Raw genomic sequence first — 26,815 nt, 5'->3', positions numbered from 1 at the left:
CTTGAAACAATAAAGGCTGCATATGCATAATGCAACACTTTCTTTAAAATCTAGTACATATAAAAACAAAGCAAAATAAAACAAAAAAAACTTCTATCTTAGATTTTTAACTCTGTCATCCACTCATTTAATAAAACTCTAACTCTTTCAAATGTTACTTAAGAAAAAGTTTAATTTGCAGATTTTTGCCGCTGTACCTGGAGTGTCAGGTTAATCTGCCTTTCTGGCCCCGACTACAGAACTTTTGTTACATAATAATTCTACCTCTGTGGTCTTGCCCCCCCTTTCCTATATCCTTCGTACCAGTCACTTCGTACCAGTCACACTTCATTGCCACGGGTGATTGAGCCTTCCCCACCCTCGCCAGCTTCCACTGAGGGTCCCGATGCCGCAGACAGCGACTCATCTGTCTACACTGCCTCCTCTTCGTCTTCTTCATTTTCTTTCACCTCCTCTTCCTCCTTCTATGCCACCACCCCCTCCTCCAGCAGTAGTGACAAGGTCAGCCTGCAGGACACAGTGAACAGACTGGGATGGGCTTGCTTGTTTCAATACATTTGGCTTTCTTCATTCTTTCTCCTTTGGTTGGCTCAACCCATGCAAAGACTTTTCCTAGCTTGTTGCCTCTTTTCCCCTCCTGTTGTCACCGACAGTAGATTATGCACCTTTCTTTCCCCCCTCATTTTGAGGTATTCCCTCCTGAAAATCAGATGCGTTTTGATAAAAGCAAGCAGCTTTGACATCCCGTGTGACTGGCCTGGAGTGAAGTTCAAAAGGAGAGGCATGAAGGCCAACTGTTTTTTTGTTGTTGTTGTAATTCTTCAGATTTGGTTCTCTCTACCATTTGAAGAGGCTGTGACGGGCTTTTGTTCCAGCCAAACTTGGAGAATAAGACAATATTCACATTTTCCTCTCTTCTTTTTTATTGTACCATTAAATTGGTTTATCTTGTGAGGGAGAGTTGTTCTTACCAAGCTGGTTTACTGTCAGAAGTCATGCAAACCAAAACCAAGAGAATAACATGCACTTTAGAAGAGCTGTAGTTCTGCTTAATAAAAAATATTGTTAGCATTTCAGGGTCAGGTTGGAGCAAAAGCTTGGTCTTCCTCTGGATTGTTGACTTTTTAAGCTTGTGCTTTTTCCTGTATGCAGTTGATTTGCTGTGAATTGTGTTGACCCAAGCATGATTCAGTAGACCTGTTTAATGGGGGAATTTTTTTTTTAAATTTAATTTGTAGTTTTAGTCATTTGTTATGTTTTCCTCTGTCCAGTAACTAACTCGGTGAGTCGAAACTATTAGGTATCATGTGCATGCGGTTACATTTCAAAGTTTGGCAAACTGCCAGTTCTAATACATTTATGAATTTGAGTTTTCCCTTCTGAAGATGGTTTCTTTTTAATTGATTTGTGTGTGTGTGCTTGTGTGTGCTTGTGTGTGCATAAGGTTCTGGATGGCAGTGAGAGTCAGTACTCTGGAATGCAGATTGGAACACTACAGGATGAAGAAGATGAAGGAACAGCACCTTCCTCCCAAGAAGAACCCCAAGAACCATTCCTGCAGTCAGCACTTGGTGTGTTTGTGTACACAGCTATGCACACATAAACGCAGATGGGCTCTGCCTAATAGAAAGCTTTAATGGTGGTTATTGTTTCTGTGTATAGCTCTTAGCAAGCCTCATCTCTTCGACGGCCGCGGTCACAACCGGCAGGGTTCAGACAGCAGTGTGGACCGTTTCATACCAAAGGATGAACCTGCTGAACCCGAGCCCGATAATAAGGTAAAGTGACTTAAAACTCTCCGTGCTTGTCATATATGGTTGAAGTGAAAGGTTAACATTATGTCACTTGTCTGCTTTTCTGTCAGCCATCACGCATAAAAGGTCCAATTGGGCACTATACAGACCACAGTGCGGAGCCACTAGTGCACTGTGTCCGGCTTCTTGCTGCTTCCTTCCTACTAACAGGACAAAAAAATGGTGAGTGGGTGTTCTGCTCAATACCAAAATTTTTTTTTTCGTTTTGAAACTGAAAATTTGACTCCTTGATCTGATTGTCAAAATATATCTAACAGCAAAGTACAACTTCTACTCTCAGGCCTCTCATATATCGGAGTTGTGCTTGTTCCTGTGACTTTTTGACATCTGTGTGTGTTATTACTTGCTTTGTGTTTCTTCAGGCTTGATTCCTGACAAAGAGGTGCGAGTAAGTGTGAAAGCCTTGGCTCTCAGCTGTGTTGGAGCAGCGGCAGCGCTTCATCCCGAAGCCTTCTTTAACTCCCTCTATTTGGAGCCGCTGGACGGCGTTCCAGTTGTAGGTAAGAACTGGGGGAAAAAAAACAAAAAACTGCTCCTATCTAGTAGATGTCTAAGTAACGTGCAATAGTAAACCAGTGTGTATGCTCCCAGTACTGAAACTATAATAATAATAATAATGATGGATTGGATTTATATAGCGCTTTTCAAGGCACCCAAAGCGCTTTACAAATCCACTATTCATTCACTCTCGCATTCACACACTGGTGGAGCCAAGCTACGGTTGTAGCCATAGCTGCCCTGGGGCAGACTGACAGAAGCGAGGCTGCCATATCGCGCCATCGGCCCCTCTGGCCAACACCAGTAGGCAGTAGGGTAAAGTGTCTTTCCCAGGGACACAACGACCAGGACAGAGAGCCCGGGGATCAAACCAGCGACCTTCCGGTTACAGATGCGCTTCCCAACCCCCTGAGCCACGGTCGCTAAATACACTCCAGCTATTGTTACTTGCATTTTGACATGTGCATTTCATACTCTGATTTGGAAAAAAATGTCTTGTTTGAAGGCGCTCTGCACAACATGTGTTACAGTGAAAGCATTTTTCATTTACAGAATAGTAACTTATTTGTACAACTGTATTTGTGTGTCTTTTAACACTTTTTGGCATTATTATTATTATTATTATTATTTTTTTTTTTTTTTACCTTTTCAGAGCAACAATATATTAGTGATGTCCTGGGACTCATTGACCATGGAGACCCCCAGATTAGAGGAGCTACAGCTATCCTATGTGCAGCCATCATACAGGCTGCGCTCACCAAAACACGTTTCAACATACACACTTGGCTGGCCAGTGTGCAGAGTGCAACAGGTTTGTGTGTTGGTCTTTGTCTTACTTGCATTTTGGAAAGAATTGAGAGTATTTAAAGATGCCTATCATACCTGTCTGTCTGTACTCTAGGTAACCCACTGTCCCTGGTGGACTTGGTGCCTTTGCTTCAGAAGACTTTGAAAGATGAATCCTCTGTCACCTGCAAGATGGCTTGCTCTGCAGTGAGGGTAAGATGGTTTTGTGTGAGTGTGTTGGTAATCTCTACTCTATCTCTGTCTTGCTTTGTCCCTCAAGTTCTTTTTTTGTGTCTGTGCTTTTGTTTGTGAGTCTGACCCATTGGTTTTTTGTGTGTGTTTTGTTTCAGCACTGCATCACGACTATTTGCAGCAGTACCCTGAGTGAGATTGGCCTGCAGTTGGTGATTGACCTCTTTGCGCTGAAGGACTGCGGCTATTGGCTTGTTCGCACTGAGCTCTTGGAAACTCTGGCAGAATTAGACTTCCGGTAGGATACTTTTGTATCCTGATGCCTGTTATATACAGTCTCTGTTTTCTAAAAATAATAATAACTCAACTTTAAACTTAAGCTCGCCTTTACTTTGTATTACCTATAATTGCTTTTTAAAGTTTTTTTTTTTTTACTTTTTCCCGTGTTTTAGATTAGTTAATTTTTTGGAGAGGAAAACTGAGACTTTACATAAAGGAGATCATCACTACACTGGGGTAAGGTTATTTTCTGATAATTTTTTTTTAATGATCTTTTCTTTGAAATATCCTTTCTGGGTTTCTGCATTCAGCTGTTGACTGGTGTTGTTTGTTTACATTTCTCTAGCGTCTGCGGCTGCAAGATAGAGTCCTGAATGATGTGGTCATACATCTGTTGGGAGATGACGATCCAAGAGTACGGCACGTGGCTGCCTCTGTGGTCAGAAGGTAAAATGCCTCTTCACATATAGCACGTGCTATGTTCTTTATGTAGTGGACTGTAAATAAGCCCTTTTTGACTTTCGTCATATCTCTCTTCCTGTCTCTTTACAGACTAGTTTCCAGGTTGTTCTATGACTGTGACCAGGGCCAGGTTGACCCAGTGGTAGCAATCGCCCGAGACCAGAGTTCAGTCTATCTGCAGCTGCTTATGCATGAGACACAACCCCCATCCCAGTTCACAGTTAGCACAATCACAAGGTACACACGCGCCCACACTTCCAGTATATCTCGTGCCTCATCAAAGGTCAGCTTAGCCTATATTACTATGAAGAAGTTCTCAACCTTGTTGACCTGGTTATCCTTTTTTTATTACAATGTGTCTTATTGTACTCATTATAAGAGCTATTTTCAACCCCAGACATATTTTTCTTGTGATAAGAAATGCTTTGAGCCACAAGCTTTTATAAGATTTTGCAGTTAAATACACAATTCCTGAGGGAACCTTGGAATAATTACTTAAAATTTTGTCGCCAGGACATACCGAGGCTACAACATGTCCAACACTATCTCTGATGTCACGTTGGAGAACAACTTGTCCAGAGTAGTTGCTGCCGTCTCGCATGCTTTGACCTCGTCTACCTCCAGAGCTCTAACTGTAGGTTTTCAGCTCATTGTTTGCCTGCTCTAAAGCAAGTTTATGGCATTTGTTTCATAACATCTGAATATTTATCATGCTGTCTTCTCTGCAGTTTGGCTGCTGTGAGGCTTTGTGCCTTCTAGCTTCAAATTTTCCAGTGGGCAATTGGAGCACAGGCTGGCACTGTGGCTACGTTAGCTCCAATAGCAACTTTTCATCCCGTTCTAGTCTTAACCGCAGTAGGGGCAGAACCCTCAGGTTTGTATGCTGCACTGATTAATACATTTTTTTACATAATCATTTCAACTCTTTCTCTAGACTCCCCTTACCTTCTGTCTGTTCACTCCTTTCTGCAGTTTATCACAGCCTAGCAGTGCTCCAGCCTCTTCAACCACCTCATCTGCACCAGATGCAGAGCGGAGGACTCTGACTGTAGGAATTGCCAACACAGTGCTCTCCTTATTGTCTTCTGCCTGGTTTCCACTGGATCTCTCTGCGCATCAGGATGCACTGTTACTTTCTGGAAACCTCATAGCTGGTGGGTAATTTACTTCAAGAGTTTCAGGTATTTTACATATAATTTAATATGACATGAAGATGTTTTACTCTGACATTTGTTGATTCATCACTACCCTAATGATGTTCTCAGCTGTGGCTCCTAAATGTATGCGCAATCCCTGGGTTGGGGAGGAAGAAGGCAGCAGTGGGACCAGTAGTGGAGGCCCAAGTAAGTTGGAGGAACCCTGGGCCGCGCTATCAGAACGCTCCCTGGTGGTCATGGTGGAGCAACTCTTTTCCCATCTGCTGAAGGTCCTCAACATCTGTGCCCATGTGTTGGATGATACACCACCAGGACCAGCAATGAAGGTGCGTTTGATAAGGAGAGTTATTTGGTTTAACAGACTCATGAAAGAAAATATTTGGCACCATGCATTCAGGTGCATTTTACCACAAGTTTGATCCACAGGATGTCTGATATATTGTGTTCTGTTGTTGCATTCTATACCAACTTTATAGGCCACTCTCCCCTCCCTGAGCAACACCCCCTCCCTCAGTCCCATTCGTAGGAAAGGCAAGGAGAAGGAGGTTGCCGACCCCAGTGCCACCCCTATGAGCCCAAAGAAAGGCAGTGAGGCCAACACAGGTAAATGCCTCACCATGCTTAAAAAAGGGTACAGATCATCTCTGTGAGTCTCAGAATATTAAGTAGTGTTTTTCTAAGCAGGTAGGCCAACAGACAGTACAGGCTCAACAACTGTAAACAAATCGACCACCTTTGGCAACTTCTACCACCTGCCTCCCTACCTCAAGCTCCATGATGTGCTCAAAGCTACGCATGCCAACTATAAGGTCAGAACACTTCTTTGTTTAAACTTAAAATGATTTTAATAGATTTTTGCTGCCTGTATGGTGGTTTATGGATGGTCTAATGTTTTCTAGGTTACGTTGGACCTTCACAGTAGCCAAGAAAAGTTTGGAAGTTTCCTGCGCGCTACATTAGATGTTCTTTCTCAGCTGCTGGAGTTAGCCACACTTCATGACATCGGGAAGGTAAAGATGAATTTCAGTGTCTTTCAGTGTTAAGTTTGGTGCGATCCCTTAACAAGGGGTCTTGTTCATTTCTTGTTAACAACCAATTTATTGATAATCTTCTTCTTTATCAATAGAAGAAGTAACCTTTTTTTCTTTTCTTTTAGTGTGTGGAGGAAATTTTGGGCTACCTCAAGTCCTGCTTCTCCAGAGAACCAACCATGGCCACAGTTTGTGTGCAACAGGTTAGTATGTTATGTGTTAATGCCTGTGAATGTTAGATGCATATCCTTTTGAATGTGTGGCAGTCTTTGTGGTTCTAGTACTGAGCAGTGTGCTGCAGCCGGTGTGACTCCACACAAAGTGAGGCTGGTTCCTGCCGACAGGGCCTGTAAAGGCATTGGTTCCCCTGTGCGATGGTTCCATACATTCATGTATTTATAGAACAACACACATTAGTATTCTGTCTCAGTGGTAATCTAGTTTTCAGTTTCTTTGATAAGTCCACAGACATACTAAAGGGACTTTAAGGGAGCGTAGGAAGTCAGTGTTTAAGGGGTTATTCACAGCATGTCAATTATGAATAAAAGCAGAATTAAATGGTGAAGTGATTTTGGTTATATAACTATTAATCCTACGGGTGGAGGAGCTTCTAAAGAAAAGAGGTTTCACTGGAGCTTAATTATTGCTGTGTTTTGGGGGGGGGGGAAAGAAAGAAAGGGAATACTTCAAATATATCAACTGGATTCTCAAATTTTATGTGAAGTTAAAAATTATAGTGTTTTTGTATATTTATGCTTATATATATTTGCAAAAGAGTTCTTGTGGTAATAAGTTGACTTATTCTCCAGCTGTTGAAGACACTATTTGGGAACAACCTGGCCTCCCAGTATGAGGGCGTGTTGAGTGGACCCAGTCGGTCCCAGGGCAAAGCTCTACGTCTTGGCTCTTCCAGCTTGCGGCCAGGACTCTACCACTACTGCTTCATGGCTCCATACACTCACTTCACCCAGGCTCTTGCTGATGCAAGCCTCCGTAACATGGTGCAGGCTGAACAGGATCAGGATACCTCTGGGTGAGATCTAGTAACACATGTCTCCCATACGTATGCATAGATGTCCTTATTTAGGAAATCGCAAACGCTCCTTTTTTTTTTTCTGTGACTTTCTGCACATATTTACTCTCCACCCCTGCACATGCTTATAGTGTGCATTCAGTTGTTTTATAGGTGTGTGTGTATGTGTGTGTGTGTGTGTGTTCCTATCTAGCTATCTTTGTGAGGACCGAAATCTGCATTCTACTATACTTGTGAGAACCAACAGTCACTTGTGAGGACACACACACCAGTCCTCACAAGTTTGAAGGCCTTTTTGAGGCTCAAAATGTGGTTTTGGTGTCAGGGTTACAATTAGGTTATGGTTAGGTTTAGGGTAAGGGTTAGGGTTAGTCATTCATTTTTAAAGGTTAGGGTAAGGGTCTAGGGAAAGCATTATGTCAATGAACGTCCTCACTAAGATAGCTGAACGGGCTTGTGTGTGTGTAAGTAATATAAAATGTATGAACTAAGTGCGATAATAAGTCTGTGCTTTTTCTTCTTCTTTTTTTCTTTAATTTAAGATGGTTTGATGTAATGCAAAAAGCATCCAATCAACTGAGATCCAGCATCACAAATGCAGCGCGTCACAGAGGAGACAAGGTACCCTTTCATTGTCTTGCTGCTGTTCCATACTGATATTATGCGCTAAGAGTCGCTTATGTGGTCTGCTGCTGTTTTGAGAGTTGCATCTTGTGTTTTCTCAGAATGCCATTCATAACCACATTCGACTGTTTGAGCCGTTGGTGATCAAAGCTTTGAAGCAGTATACCACCAGCACATCTGTGGCGCTGCAAAGACAAGTACTGGACCTGCTTGCTCAGCTTGTGCAGCTCAGAGTCAACTACTGCCTGCTAGACTCAGACCAGGTAAGACAAACACATGTACTTTTTTTTTTTTTTGTGGTCATCTCCAACTTCAAATTTTATAGTATGGCTCATTCAGAAATTTATGTTTTAGGTGTTCATTGGCTTTGTCCTGAAACAGTTTGAGTACATTGAAGTGGGGCAGTTCAGGTATGTTTTGAGTCAGTAAAAATTTCAGATTTCTCGTGTGTGTGTGTATGTATGTATACATACATACATACATACATACATACATACATACACACACACACACACACACACACACACACACACACACACACACACACACACACACACACACACACACACACACATATATAAAAATAAAAAATATGTGTGTATGTATTTATTTAAAAGCTTGTCACATATGTTTCCTGGGAAATAAAATAACTGTTTGCATCACTTACAGAGATTCAGAGGCCATCATTCCCAACATCTTTTTCTTCCTGGTGCTGCTGTCTTATGAACGCTACCACTCCAAGCAGATTATCAGCATTCCCAAGATCATCCAGCTGTGTGATGGCATTATGGCAAGTGGCAGAAAAGCTGTCACACATGGTGAGAGGAATGCATATGACTTATATAATTTTTAATTCCTCTTTTAACTTCCAAAGGTTTTCTTGTTGATGGTTACATTTACACTTTTCTGCTTCGTCTACAGCCATCCCAGCCTTGCAGCCTATAGTTCACGATCTGTTTGTCTTGAGGGGCTCAAACAAAGCTGATGCAGGCAAGGAGCTGGATACACAGAAAGAAGTTGTGGTCTCCATGCTGCTAAGACTTGTGCAGTACCATCAGGTATGTTTACAAGTAGATGCAGAGACACAGCATGCTACATCATCAGATATTCAACCCACTTGTTTTCTGCCTTGCTCATGCTTTCATGTGTCTGCTGCAGGTGTTGGAGATGTTCATTCTTGTACTGCAGCAGTGTCACAAAGAGAATGAAGACAAGTGGAAGAGATTATCCAGACAGATTGCAGACGTCATACTTCCCATGATTGCCAAGCAGCAGGTAGGAAATTGTTTGCAAGTTTATATGTTGGGTTAACCTTGATGGTTAAAGCCAACTGATTTTTGCAATAATTTATACAGATGCGTGATCAGGCAATTTCTGTTTGTTTCAGTAAGCATATTTTTATGTTTGGTCTACACAGATGCATCTGGACTCTCCAGAGGCATTAGGAGTATTAAACACTCTGTTTGAGACGGTGGCACCCTCCTCTCTCAGACCTGTTGACATGCTGCTCAAGAGTATGTTCACCATCCCAGCCACCATGGTGAGACATCTCATCAGATAGTGTGCACTTTTTCACAATTCCTCTAGTTTTTAAGTGACTGATTTATTTAAAAAAAAACAAAAAAAACCAGGAAAAGGTAAGATTTGATGTGAAATCTGACATTGGTTCTTGCAGGCATCTGTAGCTACAGTCCAGCTGTGGGTATCTGGTATCCTGGCAGTGCTTAGGGTACTGGTCTCGCAGTCCACTGAAGACATTGTGCTTTCCCGTGTCCATGAGCTGGCACTCTCTCCAAATCTCCTCTCTTGCCACGCTATCCGCCGCCTGCATCAGCATAGCCCCTCCCCAAACGACCCGCCTCTTGCTGACACAATCTACAAACAGGAAACTAATGGTGAAACGCAAAAGGCTCCACCTGAGGAAACATTTGCCAGGTTATTATTTACTGTCTTTAACAGGCTGAGAAAGGTTTCTATTCTGCTCTGTTTTTTCAGCTACCAGATTGCCTCCAAGGGTCTAACTCTTCTTGCCTTTTTACTTTCTTTCACTTCTCTCTTTTGCACCTCCCATCTAGATTCCTTCTCCAGCTTGTAGGTGTGTTGTTGGATGACATTTCAACCAGGCAGGTTAAAGTAGAGATCACTGAGCAGCAGCACACCTTCTACTGCCAGCAGCTGGGCACGCTGCTCATGTGTCTCATACATGTCTTCAAAAGTGGTAAGCATGTAAAATCTGGGAAATGCACAAACTCCCATAATGATATTTTAAAAATAATATATCAAATATAATTCAGATTAAGTTCTTTTACCTATTTTTCATTTTTGTTCCCTCCTAGGAATGTTTCGCAGGATCACAGCTGCAGCCAGCCGTCTCCTGAAGGGTGAGAATGGACAGACAGTCACAGAGGCCAACCTCTTCTACCCCTTAGAAGGTCTTAACAGCATGGTACAGTGCCTCATCACCACCCACCCATCCCTTGTGCTCCTCTGGTGCCAAGTTCTTCTCATCATTAACTACACCAACTACTCTTGGTGGGCTGAGGTTCATCAGACACCCAGGTAAGAACAGTGCGAGGGGATTGACTGGGGTCAGGTGTATTTGTGTGCACTTTTTAATTATTATAAATGAGTCAATGAGGATATAAAATGAGGAAAAACTCTCCCTTTTAAAACTGTGCTTTGTTTTCTTTTTATCAGACGACACAGTCTCTCATCCACAAAGCTGCTGAGCCCTCATTCCTCAGGGGAAGGTGAAGAGGACAAGCCTGAGTCCCAGTTAGCAATGGTTAACAGAGAGATTGTACGCAGGGGAGCTGTAATCCTCTTCTGTGACTATGTGGTAAGATTACTAAGAATATGGGACCATACTGTTGGGATAAATTATACATAGATCACGATATACTATTCTCAGCTAGAAAACATGTTGAAAATTACATTTGGATATATTTGCTCTTTACTATCTATGAAGAACAATATTTAAATCTCAAAACACTAATGAGCAAAAGTAAATTAGATTTGTAAGTGCTTTACATAATAAAAGCATTGTTTTTTTTCTCACCTTTGTAGTGTCAGAATCTCCATGACTCGGAGCATCTCACCTGGCTGATTGTCAATCATGTTCGTGACCTCATCAGCCTTTCCCATGAGCCGCCAGTGCAGGACTTCATAAGTGCTGTCCACCGCAACTCTGCTGCCAGTGGCCTCTTCATCCAGGCCATCCAATCCCGCTGTGACAACCTCACTACTGTAAGATGACATCCTATTCATCTTCCTAATCTCTTGACTACCTGGTTGAAATTTTTATTTTGTTTTTTAATTCTCAATTTATCTTTCTTCCCCGTCCCTGCATCTTACTCATTTCATGCCCCACTGCCCTCCCTTACTATCTTGTTCTCTTCGTCTTTGTAGCCTACCATGTTGAAAAAGACCTTGCAGTGTTTGGAAGGCATCCACCTTAGTCAGTCTGGATCTCTACTGATGCTATATGTTGACAAGCTTCTTAATACACCCTTTCGCGTTTTGGCTCGCATGGTGGACACACTGGCGTGTCGCAGGGTAGAGATGTTGCTGGCTGAGACCTTACAGGTACGTTTTAGTAAAGTGTGTATTTCATTGGAAGTGCATCTAAAAGCTGAACATGTTTCTTATGTTTTTCCCGGTCCAATTTGGGACCTGTTCTCGAATTTTAAAGTGATCAGATGGGAAGAACTGTTAAAGTCAAACTTTTTGTGTGTTTAAAAACCCTGATTGTGTTCATTCTTTCACCCTTCAGAACAGCATAGCACAGCTTCCTGTGGAGGAACTGGATAGGATCCAAGAATATCTCCAGAACAGTGGTTTAGCTCAGAGGTAAAACCTTGTGTACTGCAGCCATTTTGAGAGCTACCCCACAGTTTGTATTTTTGTTTTAAGTGATTTTTTTTTTTTTTTTTTTTTTTTTTGTGCCTGTTGAAATTAGTTTTGCCCTTGGATTAGTCACCTGTTCAGACCACATTGAAAGGATAGACTGAGGAATTGTATGTTGTTTGGATTTCCCAAATAATGCACACAAACTAAAATGTGATATGTGTTGAGTTAATTTACCCAGTAGGTTATTGAGAGGGCTGTACTGAATCTGCAGGTTCTTATATCCATATGTTAACTAAAAACAAATTTTAATTGATTGATTTATTTATTTTTTAAATTGTAAATTTTTTTGTTTGGTTATTTCTGTCCCAGACATCAGAGGTTCTACTCCCTGCTGGACAGGTTCAGAGCCACTGTTGTTGACACAAGCAGTCCCACTCCTCCAGTGACATCACATCCCTTGGACGGGGATCCTCCGCCCGCTCCTGAGTTGGTCATTGCAGACAAGGTGAGGAACTAGACTTGATGAATCTAATAATCCAGGTTTGTCAGACTGTGCAGACCATCTGTTTACCCGTTTGTTTGTTTGATTTTAGGAGTGGTATGTGGCTCTGGTGAAGTCTCAGTGCTGTCTCCGTGGAGATGTTTCCCTGTTGGAGACGACAGAACTTCTTACCAAACTACCTCCTGCTGATCTCTTCAGTGTCATGAGCTGCAAGGTAAAGAACGTACACACTGTCTTATTATGCACTTAAATTTTATCATCTGCATAATAGAAGCATCCAGACACATTGGCGCTCCAGTGCGCAAACATTAGCCCACAGTGATGATAAAAAAAATCTTAAATATGTCAATTCCTGTATATTAGGGCTTTTTTTTTTTTTTTTTTTTTTTTTTTTTAGGATTTCACAAATGAACCTGGAATTCTGTCATTTTTTCCCCCCAGGAGTTCAATCTAAGCCTTCTCTGTCCATGCTTGAGTATGGGAATGCAGCGGTTAGCACGCGGTCAGGGGTCACTTTTGTTGGAGACAGCGCTGCAGGTGACCCTCGAACAACTAGCAGGGGTCACCGGGTCACTTCCTGCACCTCACCAGTCTTTTCTGCCACCGTCCCAACCCCAGCCCTACTGGGACCAGCTGGGTGATGTGTATGGTGAGACTGGGAAGGAGGGGAAAAATGCATTAGAAAAAAGTTAGCAAAAAAACCCCACAAGTATCTGTTCTGTCTGGGTTTTTGTTCACTGGAGTCTTTTAATTAAATTTAATTCAAAATAAAGTTTTGATTCATTATTTTCCTAAATTCTTTACCGTATGTTTCAGATGAACCAGGGTTCTACCCCAGAGTTTTGTCACTCTGTAGAGCACTATCTCAATACCTGCTAAGTGTGAGCCAGCTCCCTTCTTCACTACATATTCCCTCAGACAAGGAGCACCTCATCACCACCTTCACCTGCACTGCCACTGAGGTAAACGACTGATTTGATTTCAGAAAATTAAAGCTTGAAGACCATGTCAAATTAGTATGATATGACTGCTTTGCACAACCTTTGATTTCTTTACAACTGTCTTAAACCTTTGTGAATGTGACATCATGGTTACACAGGTTGTAGTGTGGCGTCTGCTCCAGGACCGGCTGCCCCTGAGCGTGGACTTGCAGTGGGCACTTTCTTGCCTGTGTCTGGCGTTGCAGCAGCCCTGCGTCTGGAACAAGCTCTCCACCCCAGAGTACACCACCCATACCTGCTCCCTCATTTACTGCCTTCGCCTTATTATTGTTGCAGGTAATCAAAGCAGAAAGATGCATTTTTGCACTTTTTTGTAATATCTTTGCTAGTTAAAACACTTTCGCCTTTCCCTTGCAGTGGCTGTGAGTCCTGGTGACCAGTTGCTGCATCAAGAGAAGAAAATGGCAAAAGGAGAAAGAGATGATGGAGACCAAGTGGATGCAGCACATGCTGACCGTAAGAATCTTAATTAGACACTGAGTTATAGTTCAGGGTTGTTTCATCTAGTTTTATTATTGCAGTCATCTTTTTTGTTGGTGTTGTTGTGAGTAATTCTTCTCAGATGAAAGCCTTAGGGTAACATTTAAGTCTTTGTGTTACAGACATGTGTGAGTGGCAAGCATGTGAGATCATGGCTGAGCTGGTGGAGGGTCTGCCGAGCATCCTTTCGCTTGGTCATCGTAGAAACTCCATTTTACCCACTTTTCTCACACCAACATTGCGCAACATTGTTATCAGTCTGTCTCGGCTTCCTCTGGTCAACAGCTACACCAGAGTACCTCCACTGGTGAGTTTTTGAAAGAAGTTGTGCCAGTAGGTAACTGAATTTAACACATAATTAAAATCCATTTCTTCTTCTTTTTAAAAAAAACCTGTTTATATGCTCTGTCTTTGTGGTTTAGGTTTGGAAACTGGGCTGGTCCCCTCAGCCAGGAGGAGAGTTCGGCACAACGCTGCCTGAGATCCCTGTGGACTTCCTTCAGGAAAAGGATGTCTTCAGAGAGTTTCTTTACCGTATCAATACGTTGGGTACAGAAACATACAATCAGTCCATTCTTATCACATCGATGATGCTTTCATTTTTTTAAATTACATTATTTTTTTAAGTATACATTTTTTTGTTTTTAAAAAAAACCCTATGCATTAAGCATCTGTGTGGGTTTTTGGTTGTTCAGGCTGGAGCAGCAGGACTCAATTTGAGGAGACCTGGGCTACTCTACTAGGGGTGCTGGTCACCCAACCCATCACTAAAGACCAGGAGGAGGACCCGCAACAGGAGGTATGCACACAACTTGAACTCTAGAAATGTTACTTGGAATAAAGATTTATGGAAGTACAAACTTTGCAGCATGCTCATATGGACTGAACTATTTGTTTATATTGGAGTATGTAATAGTCTATATTTTTGTCATGTGTCATTTAGCACATGCTCTAAATATTATGATGCCTTGCAAAAAGATAATACATCTGTTGCCGTCTTATTGCATGTCTTTCTTATTTGTTTTTCTCTAGGAGGACTTGGAGCGTACCCAGTTGAATGTGTTAGCAGTGCAAGCCATCACCAGCCTGGTGCTGAGTGCCATGACCCTTCCCACTCCTGGCAACCCAGCAGTTAGCTGTCTGGAACAGCAGCCTCGCAACAAGAGCCTAAAAGCCCTGGAAACACGGTAGTTATGGTTCTAATATTTGTAACTGTGCAGCTGCCTAAAATGAGCAAGTGACAGACAGATTTTTTTACCCTTTTGCTAATGTTTATGCTCAGGTTTGGAAGGAAACTTGCAGTGATTAGAGGTGAGGTGGAGAGAGAGATTCAAGCGCTTGTGTCAAAAAGGGACAACGTCCATACATACCACCCATACCATGCCTGGGATCCTGTGCCCTCACTATCAGCAGCTTCTGCAGGTAATAGAAAAAGTGCAGTCACACTCTCATTAGCCTCAGCTTGTTCATTTCATCAACCACTTCTTAAAATGTATTTGTAAAGTAACTGCTTGACTTATTTGTTTCAGCAGGTACGCTGATCAGCCATGAGAAACTGCTCCTTCAGATCAACACAGAGAGGGAGATGGGCAACATGGAATACAAACTGGGGCAGGTAGGAATCATAGGAAAGGGTAAACTGTTGTTAGGAACAATGTATACGTTGTCAGCAGTGCAACAGTTATTCTTTTTTTTTTTTTTAACATTATGAACAAATATGTTTGGGGTTTTTTTTTAACTTGGCATGTCACTCTCCAGGTCTCCATCCATTCAGTGTGGTTGGGTAACAACATCACGCCTCTCAGGGAGGAAGAGTGGGGTGAGGATGAAGAAGATGAGGCAGACACTCCGGCGCCCACCTCCCCACCTTTATCTCCTATAAACTCTAGGTTAGTCAAATAAACACAACATTACATACGTGTACACAGTCCTTCAGTGCACAGGAGGCATCTTGTTGTAAGTTAAGATGAGACACTCTAATTGACTGTTTGTGTTTCTCTCAGAAAACACCGTGCAGGCGTGGATATTCATTCATGTTCTCAGTTTCTCCTGGAGCTCTACAGCCAGTGGCTGATCCCCAGCACTCCAAGTAACAGGAGAACCCCAACCATCCTCGTCAGTGAAGTGGTCCGATCGGTGAGATATGATGCATGTGCTTAGTTAAAACGTATTCGCCTAAATATCTGATCTTAAAGACCAGTAGACTGTCCTTCACTGATGTGACAGAATACACTTAGGTGAAACTTTACTCTTTAATTTAGACATATTAAAATGTATGCCGCCTTGTCTGTTCTGGCAGCTCGAAATGAGCCTGAGACCAGAGCCATGCTTACTCTGTCCGCTGATTGTACACTCTTGTCCTTCCCTGTAGCTGCTGGCAGTGTCAGATCTGTTCACAGAAAGGAATCAGTTTGATATGATGTTCTCCACCCTGATGGAGCTGCAGAAGCACCATCCACCCGAGGATGAGATCTTGAATCAGTACCTTGTGCCGGCCATCTGCAAGGCAGCAGCTGTTTTGGGCATGGTGAGAGGAGCTGTGTGTGATGGAACCTGAGATGGTTCAAGATGTGTTTGAGTTATCAATATAGCAGCACGCCACTGCTCCCACTATATAAAACTTTTAAATTTACGTTTATAGGACAAGGTAATAGCCGAGCCCGTGTGTCGCCTTTTGGAGACGACCCTGCGCAGCACTCACCTTCCTAGCCGCATGGGAGCCCTGCATGGGGTGCTCTATGTGTTGGAATGTGACCTTCTGGATGACACAGCTAAACAGCTCATCCCCACTGTCTCTGAGTACCTTCTATCGAACCTCAAGGCTGTTGCTCAGTGAGTATAAATGTCATGCCTGTGCAGACGTTGACCTTAACTCATCTTCTAATGAGCTTAAGTGATGAAAGAGCCTTGGGAACTAATGTGTCTAATGTCAGTGTGTGTGACCACCCCACCTTCCTCCTCTGTAAGAGGATCTGCGAATTAATTAGTTTTCATCCAGCTTAATACAGCGATGGAACCAAGAGTGCAGTGCAACTGTTGGCCCTTAGATGCTGCTTTTTACATTTCAGATAAATACAGACAGTGGCGGATTAAGAGGAAAACCTGAACTCTTGACCTCCTACTGGGAGGGTATCTGTTTTGCTAAATGCACCAAGTTGCTTGCAGGGTTAAATCCATCTGTAGACCGAAAGGAGATTAATACTAAGTGATCACCTTTAAGATAGAAATGCTTCATGGGATAACGTGTGTGTTGTCTTCCAGAATGACAATGGGGCATTCTAGGATCACTGACAGGTTGGAGTATAGAAATGGTATGAATCACACGCTGTAGCATTTGCTGCCAGCAGGTCTTCCAACTATGGGATGTTTTGGACCTGCGTTTTAGCTAGAACTCTCACCATTGCGGAAACACTTCTGGAGTTACAGAGATTGTTGTTACTGAAGCTGTTCTAGCCCAGCATCTTATTAACACTTTATGCTGTCATTTACGTTATGTTGGCATTCATCTGTAGCCACTGGAATGTATATTTTTCTGTTTAATTATAATGATTTTTTTCTACTTGCTGTGTGTCGCCCATCTCTATTCTGCAGCTGTGTGAACCTGCATAACCAGCAGCATGTGTTGGTGATGTGTGCAGTGGCTTTCTACATGATGGAGAACTATCCTTTAGATGTGGGAGCTGAATTTATGGCTGGAATAATACAGGTAAAGTAAAATAAATCAAATTATCTGACAGCTGGGCAGTAAATGATGTTTACCCTGCTAGCTCTGAAGTACAAAGTCTGACTGATGTCTGACTGCACATGTGAGCATGGAGGAAATTGTGTGGCACATTGACCTCTGTTGAGAGGATGTCATGTATTCTGCCACCTGCACGCTCTCTCCAGGCAGCATCCTTGCTTACACCAGAGTATTTCCTGTAGTGAGAACAAGAAGCAGACCTCCTTCCTGTGTCCTGATCTGATTCTCCTGATGCTGTCCAGAGTTCAGAAGTGAAAATGGCTGCAGGAAGCTCACATATTGCACAATAAAATGAAAGCAAAAACATAAAATATATATATTTAAGCATCTTGAAGGGGAAAAAAAGTATTTTGATTTAGTGCCATATGTCCTTTATCTTTTGCACTTTCTAATAACGTCTTCTTCCTCATCTTCGTCTTCTAGTTATGTGGCGTGATGGTGTCAGCCAGCGAGGACTCCACTCCCTCCATCATCTATCACTGCGTGCTTCGTGGTCTTGAGCGCCTCCTTCTGTCAGAGCAGTTGTCACGGATGGACGGTGAAGCGCTGGTCAAACTCAGCGTGGATAGAGTCAACATGCCATCTCCACACAGAGCCATGGCTGCTCTGGGCCTCATGCTTACCTGCATGTATACTGGTAAGCAAGGTTTTAACATGACTGCTAACTTTAACGTCATCAAAAATGTGTTGCTGGCATCCTGGCTTAATCACTGGTATGCACAATTAGGACTGGTGTTAGTGCCGCTGCATTCCCAAGCAACTCCAAACCTGCTATAGCATCAAGCTAGCTGGCTAACTCTGATGTAATACTTTGCATCAGGTCTTTTCAAAGAAACAGATAAACTTGCAGGTCTTTAAGTTTCTTACTTAAATGCTTTGCCACAGTGAGCTTTTCCCCCCCCCATTTAATCCCTCCGGACTAATCCTTGACCCTCTTCTTACTAACATTATGTAATGTGTACTGTCCCCCTCAAAGAGTCAGACCCCATACCCCACATACAAATGATTTGCCTTTGCGATAGTCAGTTAGAAAACAAGAATGTAGAGGGATCTAATTGATCAAGTATTAATAATCTATAGGCTAAAAGTGGAGAGGAATGCATAGCTGTCTCTAAGCCTAGTAAATGGCTAACTGACAAACTTATGAATGACTGTGCATGCTGCTTTAGCAAGCACCTCGTATTGTTGTTGGTGGTCTGTGTATATGTATATAATAGGGCAGCAACAATTCATCAAGTAATTTGAATAATGACACAAATTCCTTTTGGGCTTCGATGCTTCATTTAAAGCACGGCATAGTAGCGTGCTGATGTGTTAAATGATGTAAACGTTGATAACGTGATACAAATGTATTTAGGAGCAACGTATGAATAAAGAGTCCGACAACATTAAGCCCACGCAGGCCCCAGTTTTAAACAAAAGCACTGATAACACAGCAGCAGTGATTATGACGCTAGCACAGTGTAACGTTGAGCAAGAGTCTGTTTAACACTGTAAAGAGCAAAGAGGCGGTGCTATTACTGAGATAGTGAGCTCAGGTAGAGTGAAAGAAAACGTGTTTCTAGTGTCCAAAACAGCAGCGCTAATTCTGTAATTAAAATGTTTACTGGGTTCACTTCATCCCTTATCTGAAACCGAATCATTACAAATACACCAGCAGTTTTGCATTGTGCTCTTTACCTGTGGCCTCTTTACACTTGCTACCACTACTAACACATTCTCACTAAGAATCACAGCATACCTTTTGTTAGTGATTTCATTCATTATGTCTCTATTACAGCATAACTGCATTTTAAAACTTGGCAGTACTTCATTTTGAGCATAACGCTTGTACACCCGCTTGCTTCCTGCATGTAATAGATGTTATCCATACTGTACTTCTGGTATACCTACCTCTAACCCTTACGCTGGACCTTACTAACTCTACCAGCTCTTAGCGTGCCCTCGTCTTTATGCTAATACACTAATATGAAGTTCTGTTGCTTAGGCTAGCCAGCAAATTCCTTGACAAAACCCCAGCTCTTTAAAATGTAAACTGGTTCAATAAATTTTTGTATATCCCTCTGTGCTGTATGTACAAACTGAAGCACATTTGGGCCACAGCAGTGAGTACCCAGGAAGCATGGCATTTAAATTCCCTCAAATCATTTAAACACCAGTCACTTACAGAAAAAAACTTAAGAATGTAATTTGACTTAAAGTAGCGCCCATAAATTAACAAATTTTCTGTTTGAGATGAACAAAATTCTGATCTGAATCTTGTGATATGAGTTTCCCGACTTCCGCTCTAACCTTTGCCCCACTGGTTCAACCGGTGCCACCCCCCTTCTCGTCTTCTCAGCTGTGCTTACGTCGGGTTCAGACGTGACAGGGGTTAGAGGTCAGGTTGACTCTGCTGTATCGGAGGCGGTGGGCGTCACGGCGGGTCATGTTGGTTTCTCTTCAGGCAAGGAGAAAGCCAGTCCTGCCAGCCGCCCCGCCCATTCTGATCCTCAGGCCCCAGACAGCGAGTCAATCATTGTTGCCATGGAGAGGGTCTCTGTGCTCTTTGACAGGTACACTGCTGCTACACTCTGACACACACACACACACACCTGCCATCATACAAATAGCTTTTGTAGTTGGAAAGATGAAACTTTAAAAAAAATCTTTTGTTAGTTTATTACTTTAAAAAATGATCAGATTGTTGATCAGTCTTGATCTTGATTTGCTCTTCTTCTGGTGTTTCCTGTTTGTAGGATTAGGAAGGGTTTACCCAGTGAGGCTCGTGTGGTGTCCAGGATTCTGCCACAGTTTCTGGATGACTTCTTTCCGCCACAGGACGTCATGAACAAGGTCATAGGAGAGTTCCTGTCTAATCAGCAGCCTTATCCGCAATTCATGGCGACAGTCGTCTACAAGGTCAGCAGCAGAACACGAGTACATTCACATCAACAAAACAAGCAAAATGTTTACATTTTTAAAAAACGAAAATCTTGAACATCAGGCTTTTAGTTGTTTAATTTATTTCTTTGGTCACACAAGTGCTGCACTATAACTGTTTTTCACATCCCATTGTCCTATTTACAAAATCACACTGGAACAAATACAGTGAGTTCTTGTTATTTTCCCAAAAATGTAAATCAAGGTAGATTTCAGCGCAGTTAGTAACACTTGAATTCGAGTGAGAGCAATGAGTCAAGGATGCATTATATTGAAAAGTTAACCTTTCATTATAAAGTATAAATCTTGCATACTCATTCTTTATTTCAGATCTTTGTAATTTACAGACACAGATTTCAAAAACCACTTCATGCTGGAAATGTAACAGAACGCCAACTTTTTAAAAATTTCCTATTCCTGTGCTCTCATATGCAGGTTTTCCAGACACTCCACGCTACAGGCCAGTCTTCTATGGTGCGAGACTGGGTGCTCCTGTCATTGTCCAACTTCACTCAGAGGACACCAGTGGCCATGGCCATGTGGAGCCTCTCCTGCTTCTTTGTGTCTGCTTCCACCTCCCAGTGGATCTCAGCACTGTATCCTTACATACCACGTAAAAGATCTCACAAGCAGGAGACTGGACCGGAGTGGCTGGGTGGTGGTAGAAGCAGCAGCAGCTGATGTCTCAGTGTTGCAGTGATTTGTAACAACGCTTTACTTTAATTATTTCTAATGTTTTAGTAAAACAGTTTACTCTGTGAACTGTGATCAAATAATTATAGTTTAGCTTCTTTTTGTGAGCTTCTGATCCACAGTCGTTTTGTTACCTGCATTGGGGGCAGGAGATAGGAGAAATGACAGCATGATCAGCAGTTTAATAGATTTAAGCCTCATAAAATAATCATTGTATAATTATATTTAGAACATTTTCACTACCATCAGAAACTCTGATATACTCAGAGTTTCTATATTTTACACACACACGCGTGAATGCAGCACAACTTAGCTGATGCTTGCAGACAGTGTGATCTGTTGTCCTTAACCCACCCGCTTTTAACCAGACTGCCACACGTGATCAGCCGAATGGGCTCCAGTGAGGTGGTGGATGTTAACCTGTTCTGCCTGGTGGCCATGGATTTCTACCGGCATCAGATTGACGAGGAGCTGGACCGCAGAGCTTTCCAGTCTGTATTTGAGACTGTGGCCTCGCCAGGCAGCCCTTATTACCAGCTGCTGGGCTGTCTGCAGTCAGTCCATCAGGATACATCACTCTGAGGGCAACAGACAGAGAAGGGCATGGAAGCACACGGAGAAAAGTGGTTTCAAGTGAGGTGTGGTAGGGTGAGAAATTAGATCTCTATTTATAATTCCTGGATGAATTGTGACTAAGGGTAAGAACAGAATGTTTTATTAGGAAAAAACTACTGTAGCTTCATCCCTTTTTGCCCTTTCAATGATAATGAGATAAGTAGAACTACTGAACCCACGGCAACAAATTCAGTGGAGCGAGTATTAAAAGGTTGAGGAAAAAAACAAAAAAACCCCAACCTGAATTCAATATTAGGCTGTGTGTTTAAATGTAAAAGGAGCATTCTCTGACGAGGAACAGCAAGCTTCTGTATCTGTGTGGAGATTGCACCCAACAACCCAAACGGGCCCCTCAGATGAATCCTTGAGACATGACTGCACCTTCAGCACTTCCCTTTCAGCACCTTTTGAGATATTTAGTAAAAAAAAAAAAAAAAGCCCATGAAGATGACGATCATCAAATAAAGAATTGGATGAGTTTATTTTCCTGTGGGAACTTGTGGGGATTGAGTATTGTGATGTTAGTAAAGTAAACAAAAATAGAAAAGTATTTAAAGTTTCAGTGCATCTATTTTTCAGTGAGTCATGTGCTTAAGGTCTGGTTAGGATGCTGACAATGGGCTGACACGTAAAAGTCAGAAACACCTGCTTGAAGTCGATGAGTACATTTCTTTATGTGTTTAAGTTATTTGTGGTCATTCACACACTTTAGTTAAATAGAAAAATATTTTAGGTGGAAGAATGAGCACCAATAGCCATAGTTTTTTTTTTTTTGTTTGTTTTTTGTGTGTGCATCTGTTTATTTTTTTTTTGGGGGGGGGGGGGTCTTTTTCCCTTTTAGGGGATTGGTTTTGCAGTTTTAATTTGTCCCAGCAGAAGGTGTTTATGGATTTTGTTTGTAAGGGAGGGGAAAAAAACGTACCTAACTTATAACCAGCGCTCGGCCACATTTCCATATATCTGCACTGACATAACAGCGGAAACTGTCAAGCATGGAAAAATACCAAAATTATCAAAATTGCAGTGATGTTGTCTTCATTTCTTTCCTTTTTTTTAACTAGTAGCAGAGGGGGCAAAAGATTCCCTTTTGATTTTTATTACCTTGCTTACGTCTGTCTAGTCTTTTTGTTGTTGTTGTTTTGTTGGTTTTCATTGCAGTCTTGTTTGCTCCTCAGTGCACCTGAATGATTCCACCTGTCTTTTTCTTGTACCTTTGTTAATTCTCAGGATGTAAGATGTGACTATATTATTGTTGTAATAAGACTGGAAGTGATTTACAGTCCTCGTAAAATAGTCACCTTCATATCTTGTAAAAAGTAATTGTATAGCAACATAAAAGCCATGGTGCATGATGAAATGAGAACTGTAAAAACGATAGGACTTAGACGGTAAGATAATGTGATGCCATTTTCTTTTGTCCCAACGCGCACGAGCACAGAAGAAAATGAAAAATTAGCGAAGAATCGTCAGAATGCGGAAAGCTGCAAGCTTCTAGTGTTTTATTAAAGACTTGACCTCGAGCTGCCTGGGAGTGTGCTGGGCTTTGTTACTCTGTACATACACTTGCCTTAGATAAAAGACTGAATATGTTTGTCTTATACACTGAAAGCTTGAAAGCATGCTTAGCATTATGGCTATTTTCTTTCTGTCTTTAATACTGTATTTCCATGGGTACGGTTGACTTGTGTGGAAGAGATGCAACACAATCCAAAGGGAGCCTTGTAACCTTAGCGACCAACAGCAGCTTTGACAAATCAACAGATGAGGAAGTGTAGCATAGCGGTGCCACGTCACAGCAGGAGTTCTTTGTCTGTTTTTTGTTGAGCTTTAAAATATTGTTTCGTCTCAGTTAGAGCAGTAAATACTTCATTATTCATTGTCTTTGTGCAGAATATTAAATACACATGGCACTTAAAAAAAACAAAAAAAACTAAGAGAAAAAAGAAAGTTCTTTTGATGTTGATGTTAGACGCTTTCTTTATACGCAATGAGTGCTGCAGTACATTAAAAGTAAACATCACAGTGATTTGTATGCTAAATGTGTAACCGCTCACCAGTCTTAAAGCTGGTGACTGGTTTCCTTTGATCATGAGAAAATAATGTATTCACACAATGAATGACAGAGTCCTCTGCAGCTGTTGAAATTCCAATGTGAGGCCTCGCTGAAGCAGATTAAAGGAGCCTAAATGAGTCCTGCTTTCAAAGTCATTTCGAATTCTTGGGGTGGGGAGAAAGTAATTAAAGATGATGGGAAAAGTCTTTTTCTAATCTACACACTACTTTCGACGTTTAAAGAAAACTCAAAAATGCGGTTGATAAAATGTAGATTTTTCAGCTAGTCTCTGGAAGGAAAAGAGCAGGGGACCCCTGCTGGGGATAATGCGATTATGCAGAGGTCTTTTGTGATTTGGGGAGATGGGCTTTGGGGCTGTCAACAAAGCTCATGTTACTCTGATTTAACGCTTCTAGTGAAGGCTTTATTTTGTTCCACATTAGGAATAAATCGTTCAGAAAATATTGTAGTCACTGATAAAGCTGAGAATCGTGCTTTGAAACAAATTTGGCAACGACTTCCCATAATCCTGATTCTAAAGGTGGTAGACTGAAAATGAAATGCTTTTCTTTACATTTTCTTCAGGCAGGATCTTTGAAAGAACCTGAAGTGTCCACATCTTTTTTTTTTTTTTTTTTTTTTTTGTTCCCCTCTTTTATTTACATTTGCCTGTAGAAATATGACTGGAAGAGATTGTGTATTTGTTAATTTTAATATTTCAAAGAGATTAATCACTGCATATGATCTGTTGTAGAAATAAATTATTTAAACATGTAACCCCGTTCTGAGATTTGATTTGCTGAGTGAGAGCTGTAAGTCACGGATGACAACTCTGACTGTAAACCAGCTAAAGGTACTCTGTGTTTGCAAATAACAATATTACAATCATGGCTGCTTTGTACCCACAGGACCCCTTGTGTGTCTGTCTCTAACACGATCAACCTGTTGGGTGACAGACGTTTAAAATGCTCTGCCTCGTCCTCGTCTTATCCAGATAGAACAAGCTGTTGCCAGCCAACTTCAATTAACCACAAAGCGGTCAAGCCAATCTGGGGACACAAGTAACTGAGAGATGTGCTCATGTGAAGGTCCACACCGTAAAACTAACTGACCGATTACACGGTCAAGTTATCACATTTTGTACAATTTCCTTTTCTCAGCTAGGCAGTAAAATTCCTTTTTATAGACCACACTGTATGAAAGCATGCTCTTATTTTACAGCATCATTAAGATGGGTGTTCCTGATTAAAAGATATTAGCAGGATTACTAGGCAGCTGCCATATGGTTTGTGAAGCACTGAAATCAGGATGGCACAGGTGTTAAGCAACTGTAGATGCTTCTTATAGCTGAAGTTTACATCACATCATCTGAAAGAGTAGTAGCTGACAACTGATGGGGCTTCTTTTGGCATTTCTTTTTGCACATCAGTGGAGCCACACTGAGATGTGATTAAGCCTAAAGCATTAAAGCAACAAGTCTGGTGTGCTATAACCAGTTGTTCCAGTCAGAGCTATTATACTTTTATATGTGTAATCTTTTTTCTTTTTTTTTTAAATTGGTGGATTCATTGTTAAACTTCAAATTTAATTACTAATAAGCAGGATACTTTTTAGGCTAAATATTTAATAAATTCTGGGTTAAAAAATAAAAATACAGTGCTTTGTGAAGACAGTTGATTCTAAAATGTAGACATCCTGAGTGCACTCCCCTCCACCCTCCACACCCACCCTTAGCTTTTATTTGTTTAAGTTTAGTGAACTATAACTTGTTCCAGTTTAGAACGCATTTGGATGTTAGCTTATTGCACACTTCTCCACACTTTTGCAGATTTCTGGCTGGTTTAGTTCAAATTGCACAATATTGCGGGTTTTGGTTTAGTTCAATCAACTGGATCGCACTTTTACATGAAATGACATGGCTACGAAGTTGGTGAACTTTAATTCTGTATCATTTCGGCTGTTAAAAGTCCCCCCTCCAATCATCTGTACACCCTCCTCCGCTGCCCACTCTAAACACACCTCCCTCTCCTCCAGTCCTCCTCCTCTTAAGGCTACTTCGCCAGATGGTGCAGCCTTTTCTTTTGTTTACCCATCGCCCCTGAGTTTACCCAACTAACCTTAGCTACGCAACTATGGAAACTTCTCGGGGAGCATCACCGCCGGACACCGACAAGTAAGTCAGATGTTAATCTCGTGTTGAGTGAACCGTCTGCTCCAAACATCTTTGTCGGAACATGAAAAAGACCTGCATCCACCTCTTACTTAGCCATCCCTACTTTTTTTTTAACAACCACTTCAGCCAGCTGTTTTCGCTTCGTGCTGTTTTCTGCTTATAAAGACACAGATAATTTGCTGTGCTTCCAATAAAACTCCCCGTGATTAAACAAGCTAGCAGCTGCAGAGTTCGCTCTCCCGCTGCGTTTCTGACACCTGTGGAATCGTCTACCGTTAGTACTTTTTTTTTATTATTTGTGATTTCTCTATCTAACTTTTGTCAATTTGTCCGCATAACTGTTCGCTATCCGATTGACAACTGGAGTAGCCAATGACAAGATGGGAAAGTTTGTGTACGCCGCCGTTGCCACGGTTACGCACCGACATTCCAAAGATCTGGAAATCGAGGGGCGGGACTACAGTTTAAGCACGGGTGGATGCGCTTTTGAACAGCGAGTCACGGCAAGAAAAAAAAAGAGAAAACTTACAGTAACTCCATAAGCTGAGAAGAAGCATGCGTTTCTCAGCGTAAAGTAATAAACGCGCTGTTTGGGGTGTTAACTCACAGCACTGTTCAAGCAGGGATAACTCTGCTAGCATGCACAGCTAACTAAACTAACGGTAACGCGTCAGCTAGTCCCAGCTAATGTCAGTGTCCTTCTAACAAGAGTTAAAACATATGTGCTCACATTTATCACACTGAGCTTTTATTTAACGTAAACAAAAGCGAAAGTTGTTTGGGGGGAAAAAAGGAGAAAGTTGTGAAGTTTTTGCACAGCACAGGTGTGCTGGGCTGGGTCTCTGTAGACCTGACAGAACTGGTGACTTTATAGGTGTGGCTGTGTCCTCCCAACTTCCAGTGATCTGA

At 41.9% G+C, this 26,815-nt stretch overlaps 2 protein-coding genes, 1 long non-coding RNA gene and 1 other non-coding gene across 16 annotated transcripts in view; 3 read left to right on the top strand and 1 right to left on the bottom strand.

The window, feature by feature from the left end:
* Positions 1-23,200, top strand: part of htt (huntingtin) — a 29,879-nt gene extending 6,679 nt beyond the window's left edge. For 2 of the 6 annotated variants that reach the window (XM_026169968.2, XM_026169962.2), the window contains 55 exons: positions 1,445-1,571; positions 1,663-1,778; positions 1,865-1,976; positions 2,177-2,314; positions 2,965-3,123; positions 3,214-3,311; positions 3,449-3,588; positions 3,743-3,806; positions 3,916-4,016; positions 4,122-4,268; positions 4,545-4,665; positions 4,760-4,905; positions 5,004-5,185; positions 5,297-5,514; positions 5,665-5,791; positions 5,873-5,997; positions 6,088-6,198; positions 6,345-6,422; positions 7,029-7,252; positions 7,795-7,873; positions 7,978-8,139; positions 8,231-8,286; positions 8,546-8,694; positions 8,798-8,934; positions 9,035-9,151; positions 9,294-9,416; positions 9,552-9,811; positions 9,952-10,094; positions 10,213-10,435; positions 10,574-10,715; positions 10,943-11,122; positions 11,285-11,461; positions 11,649-11,725; positions 12,095-12,230; positions 12,319-12,441; positions 12,669-12,876; positions 13,044-13,189; positions 13,327-13,504; positions 13,586-13,684; positions 13,831-14,015; positions 14,131-14,257; positions 14,404-14,507; positions 14,741-14,895; positions 14,991-15,130; positions 15,241-15,323; positions 15,467-15,597; positions 15,712-15,844; positions 16,080-16,235; positions 16,350-16,540; positions 17,300-17,414; positions 17,874-18,087; positions 19,792-20,005; positions 20,189-20,351; positions 20,808-20,968; positions 21,434-23,200. In XM_026169968.2, coding sequence (XP_026025753.2) covers positions 1,445-1,571; positions 1,663-1,778; positions 1,865-1,976; positions 2,177-2,314; positions 2,965-3,123; positions 3,214-3,311; positions 3,449-3,588; positions 3,743-3,806; positions 3,916-4,016; positions 4,122-4,268; positions 4,545-4,665; positions 4,760-4,905; positions 5,004-5,185; positions 5,297-5,514; positions 5,665-5,791; positions 5,873-5,997; positions 6,088-6,198; positions 6,345-6,422; positions 7,029-7,252; positions 7,795-7,873; positions 7,978-8,139; positions 8,231-8,286; positions 8,546-8,694; positions 8,798-8,934; positions 9,035-9,151; positions 9,294-9,416; positions 9,552-9,811; positions 9,952-10,094; positions 10,213-10,435; positions 10,574-10,715; positions 10,943-11,122; positions 11,285-11,461; positions 11,649-11,725; positions 12,095-12,230; positions 12,319-12,441; positions 12,669-12,876; positions 13,044-13,189; positions 13,327-13,504; positions 13,586-13,684; positions 13,831-14,015; positions 14,131-14,257; positions 14,404-14,507; positions 14,741-14,895; positions 14,991-15,130; positions 15,241-15,323; positions 15,467-15,597; positions 15,712-15,844; positions 16,080-16,235; positions 16,350-16,540; positions 17,300-17,414; positions 17,874-18,087; positions 19,792-20,005; positions 20,189-20,351; positions 20,808-20,968; positions 21,434-21,647 — 7,935 coding nt within the window. In that variant the 3' untranslated portion in view covers positions 21,648-23,200. Of the gene's footprint in view, positions 1-1,444; positions 1,572-1,662; positions 1,779-1,864; positions 1,977-2,176; positions 2,315-2,964; positions 3,124-3,213; positions 3,312-3,448; positions 3,589-3,742; positions 3,807-3,915; positions 4,017-4,121; positions 4,269-4,544; positions 4,666-4,759; positions 4,906-5,003; positions 5,186-5,296; positions 5,515-5,664; positions 5,792-5,872; positions 5,998-6,087; positions 6,199-6,344; positions 6,423-7,028; positions 7,253-7,794; positions 7,874-7,977; positions 8,140-8,230; positions 8,287-8,545; positions 8,695-8,797; positions 8,935-9,034; positions 9,152-9,293; positions 9,417-9,551; positions 9,812-9,951; positions 10,095-10,212; positions 10,436-10,573; positions 10,716-10,942; positions 11,123-11,284; positions 11,462-11,648; positions 11,726-12,094; positions 12,231-12,318; positions 12,442-12,668; positions 12,877-13,043; positions 13,190-13,326; positions 13,505-13,585; positions 13,685-13,830; positions 14,016-14,130; positions 14,258-14,403; positions 14,508-14,740; positions 14,896-14,990; positions 15,131-15,237; positions 15,324-15,466; positions 15,598-15,711; positions 15,845-16,079; positions 16,236-16,349; positions 16,541-17,299; positions 17,415-17,873; positions 18,088-19,791; positions 20,006-20,188; positions 20,352-20,807; positions 20,969-21,433 lie in introns of all 6 variants that reach the window. The other 4 variants (XM_026169964.2, XM_026169959.2, XM_026169967.2 and 1 more) reach the window with 3 other exon arrangements.
* LOC113024880 (small Cajal body-specific RNA 14) lies at positions 6,479-6,608 on the top strand. Its single transcript, XR_003272742.2, has one exon.
* LOC145429376 (uncharacterized) lies at positions 21,418-25,992 on the bottom strand. The gene is made up of 2 exons (XR_013909612.1): positions 25,851-25,992; positions 21,418-21,643 (listed from the first exon to the last, which is right to left on the bottom strand). It is a non-coding gene; the product is annotated as an uncharacterized LOC145429376 (long non-coding RNA).
* Positions 25,753-26,815, top strand: part of rgs12b (regulator of G protein signaling 12b) — a 44,092-nt gene continuing 43,029 nt past the window's right edge. For all 8 annotated transcript variants that reach the window (XM_080302705.1, XM_026169954.2, XM_080302704.1 and 5 more), the window contains exon 1: positions 25,753-25,906. The gene's annotated coding sequence lies outside the window, so the exon portion shown is untranslated. The remainder of the gene's footprint in view (positions 25,907-26,815) is intronic.

Source organism: Astatotilapia calliptera, chromosome 6, assembly GCF_964374335.1.
Source record: "Astatotilapia calliptera chromosome 6, fAstCal68.1, whole genome shotgun sequence".
Lineage (NCBI taxonomy): Eukaryota > Metazoa > Chordata > Actinopteri > Cichliformes > Cichlidae > Astatotilapia > Astatotilapia calliptera.
The sequence above is the reverse complement of the archived record's forward strand: the minus strand, read 5'-3'. Positions and strand labels throughout refer to the sequence as shown.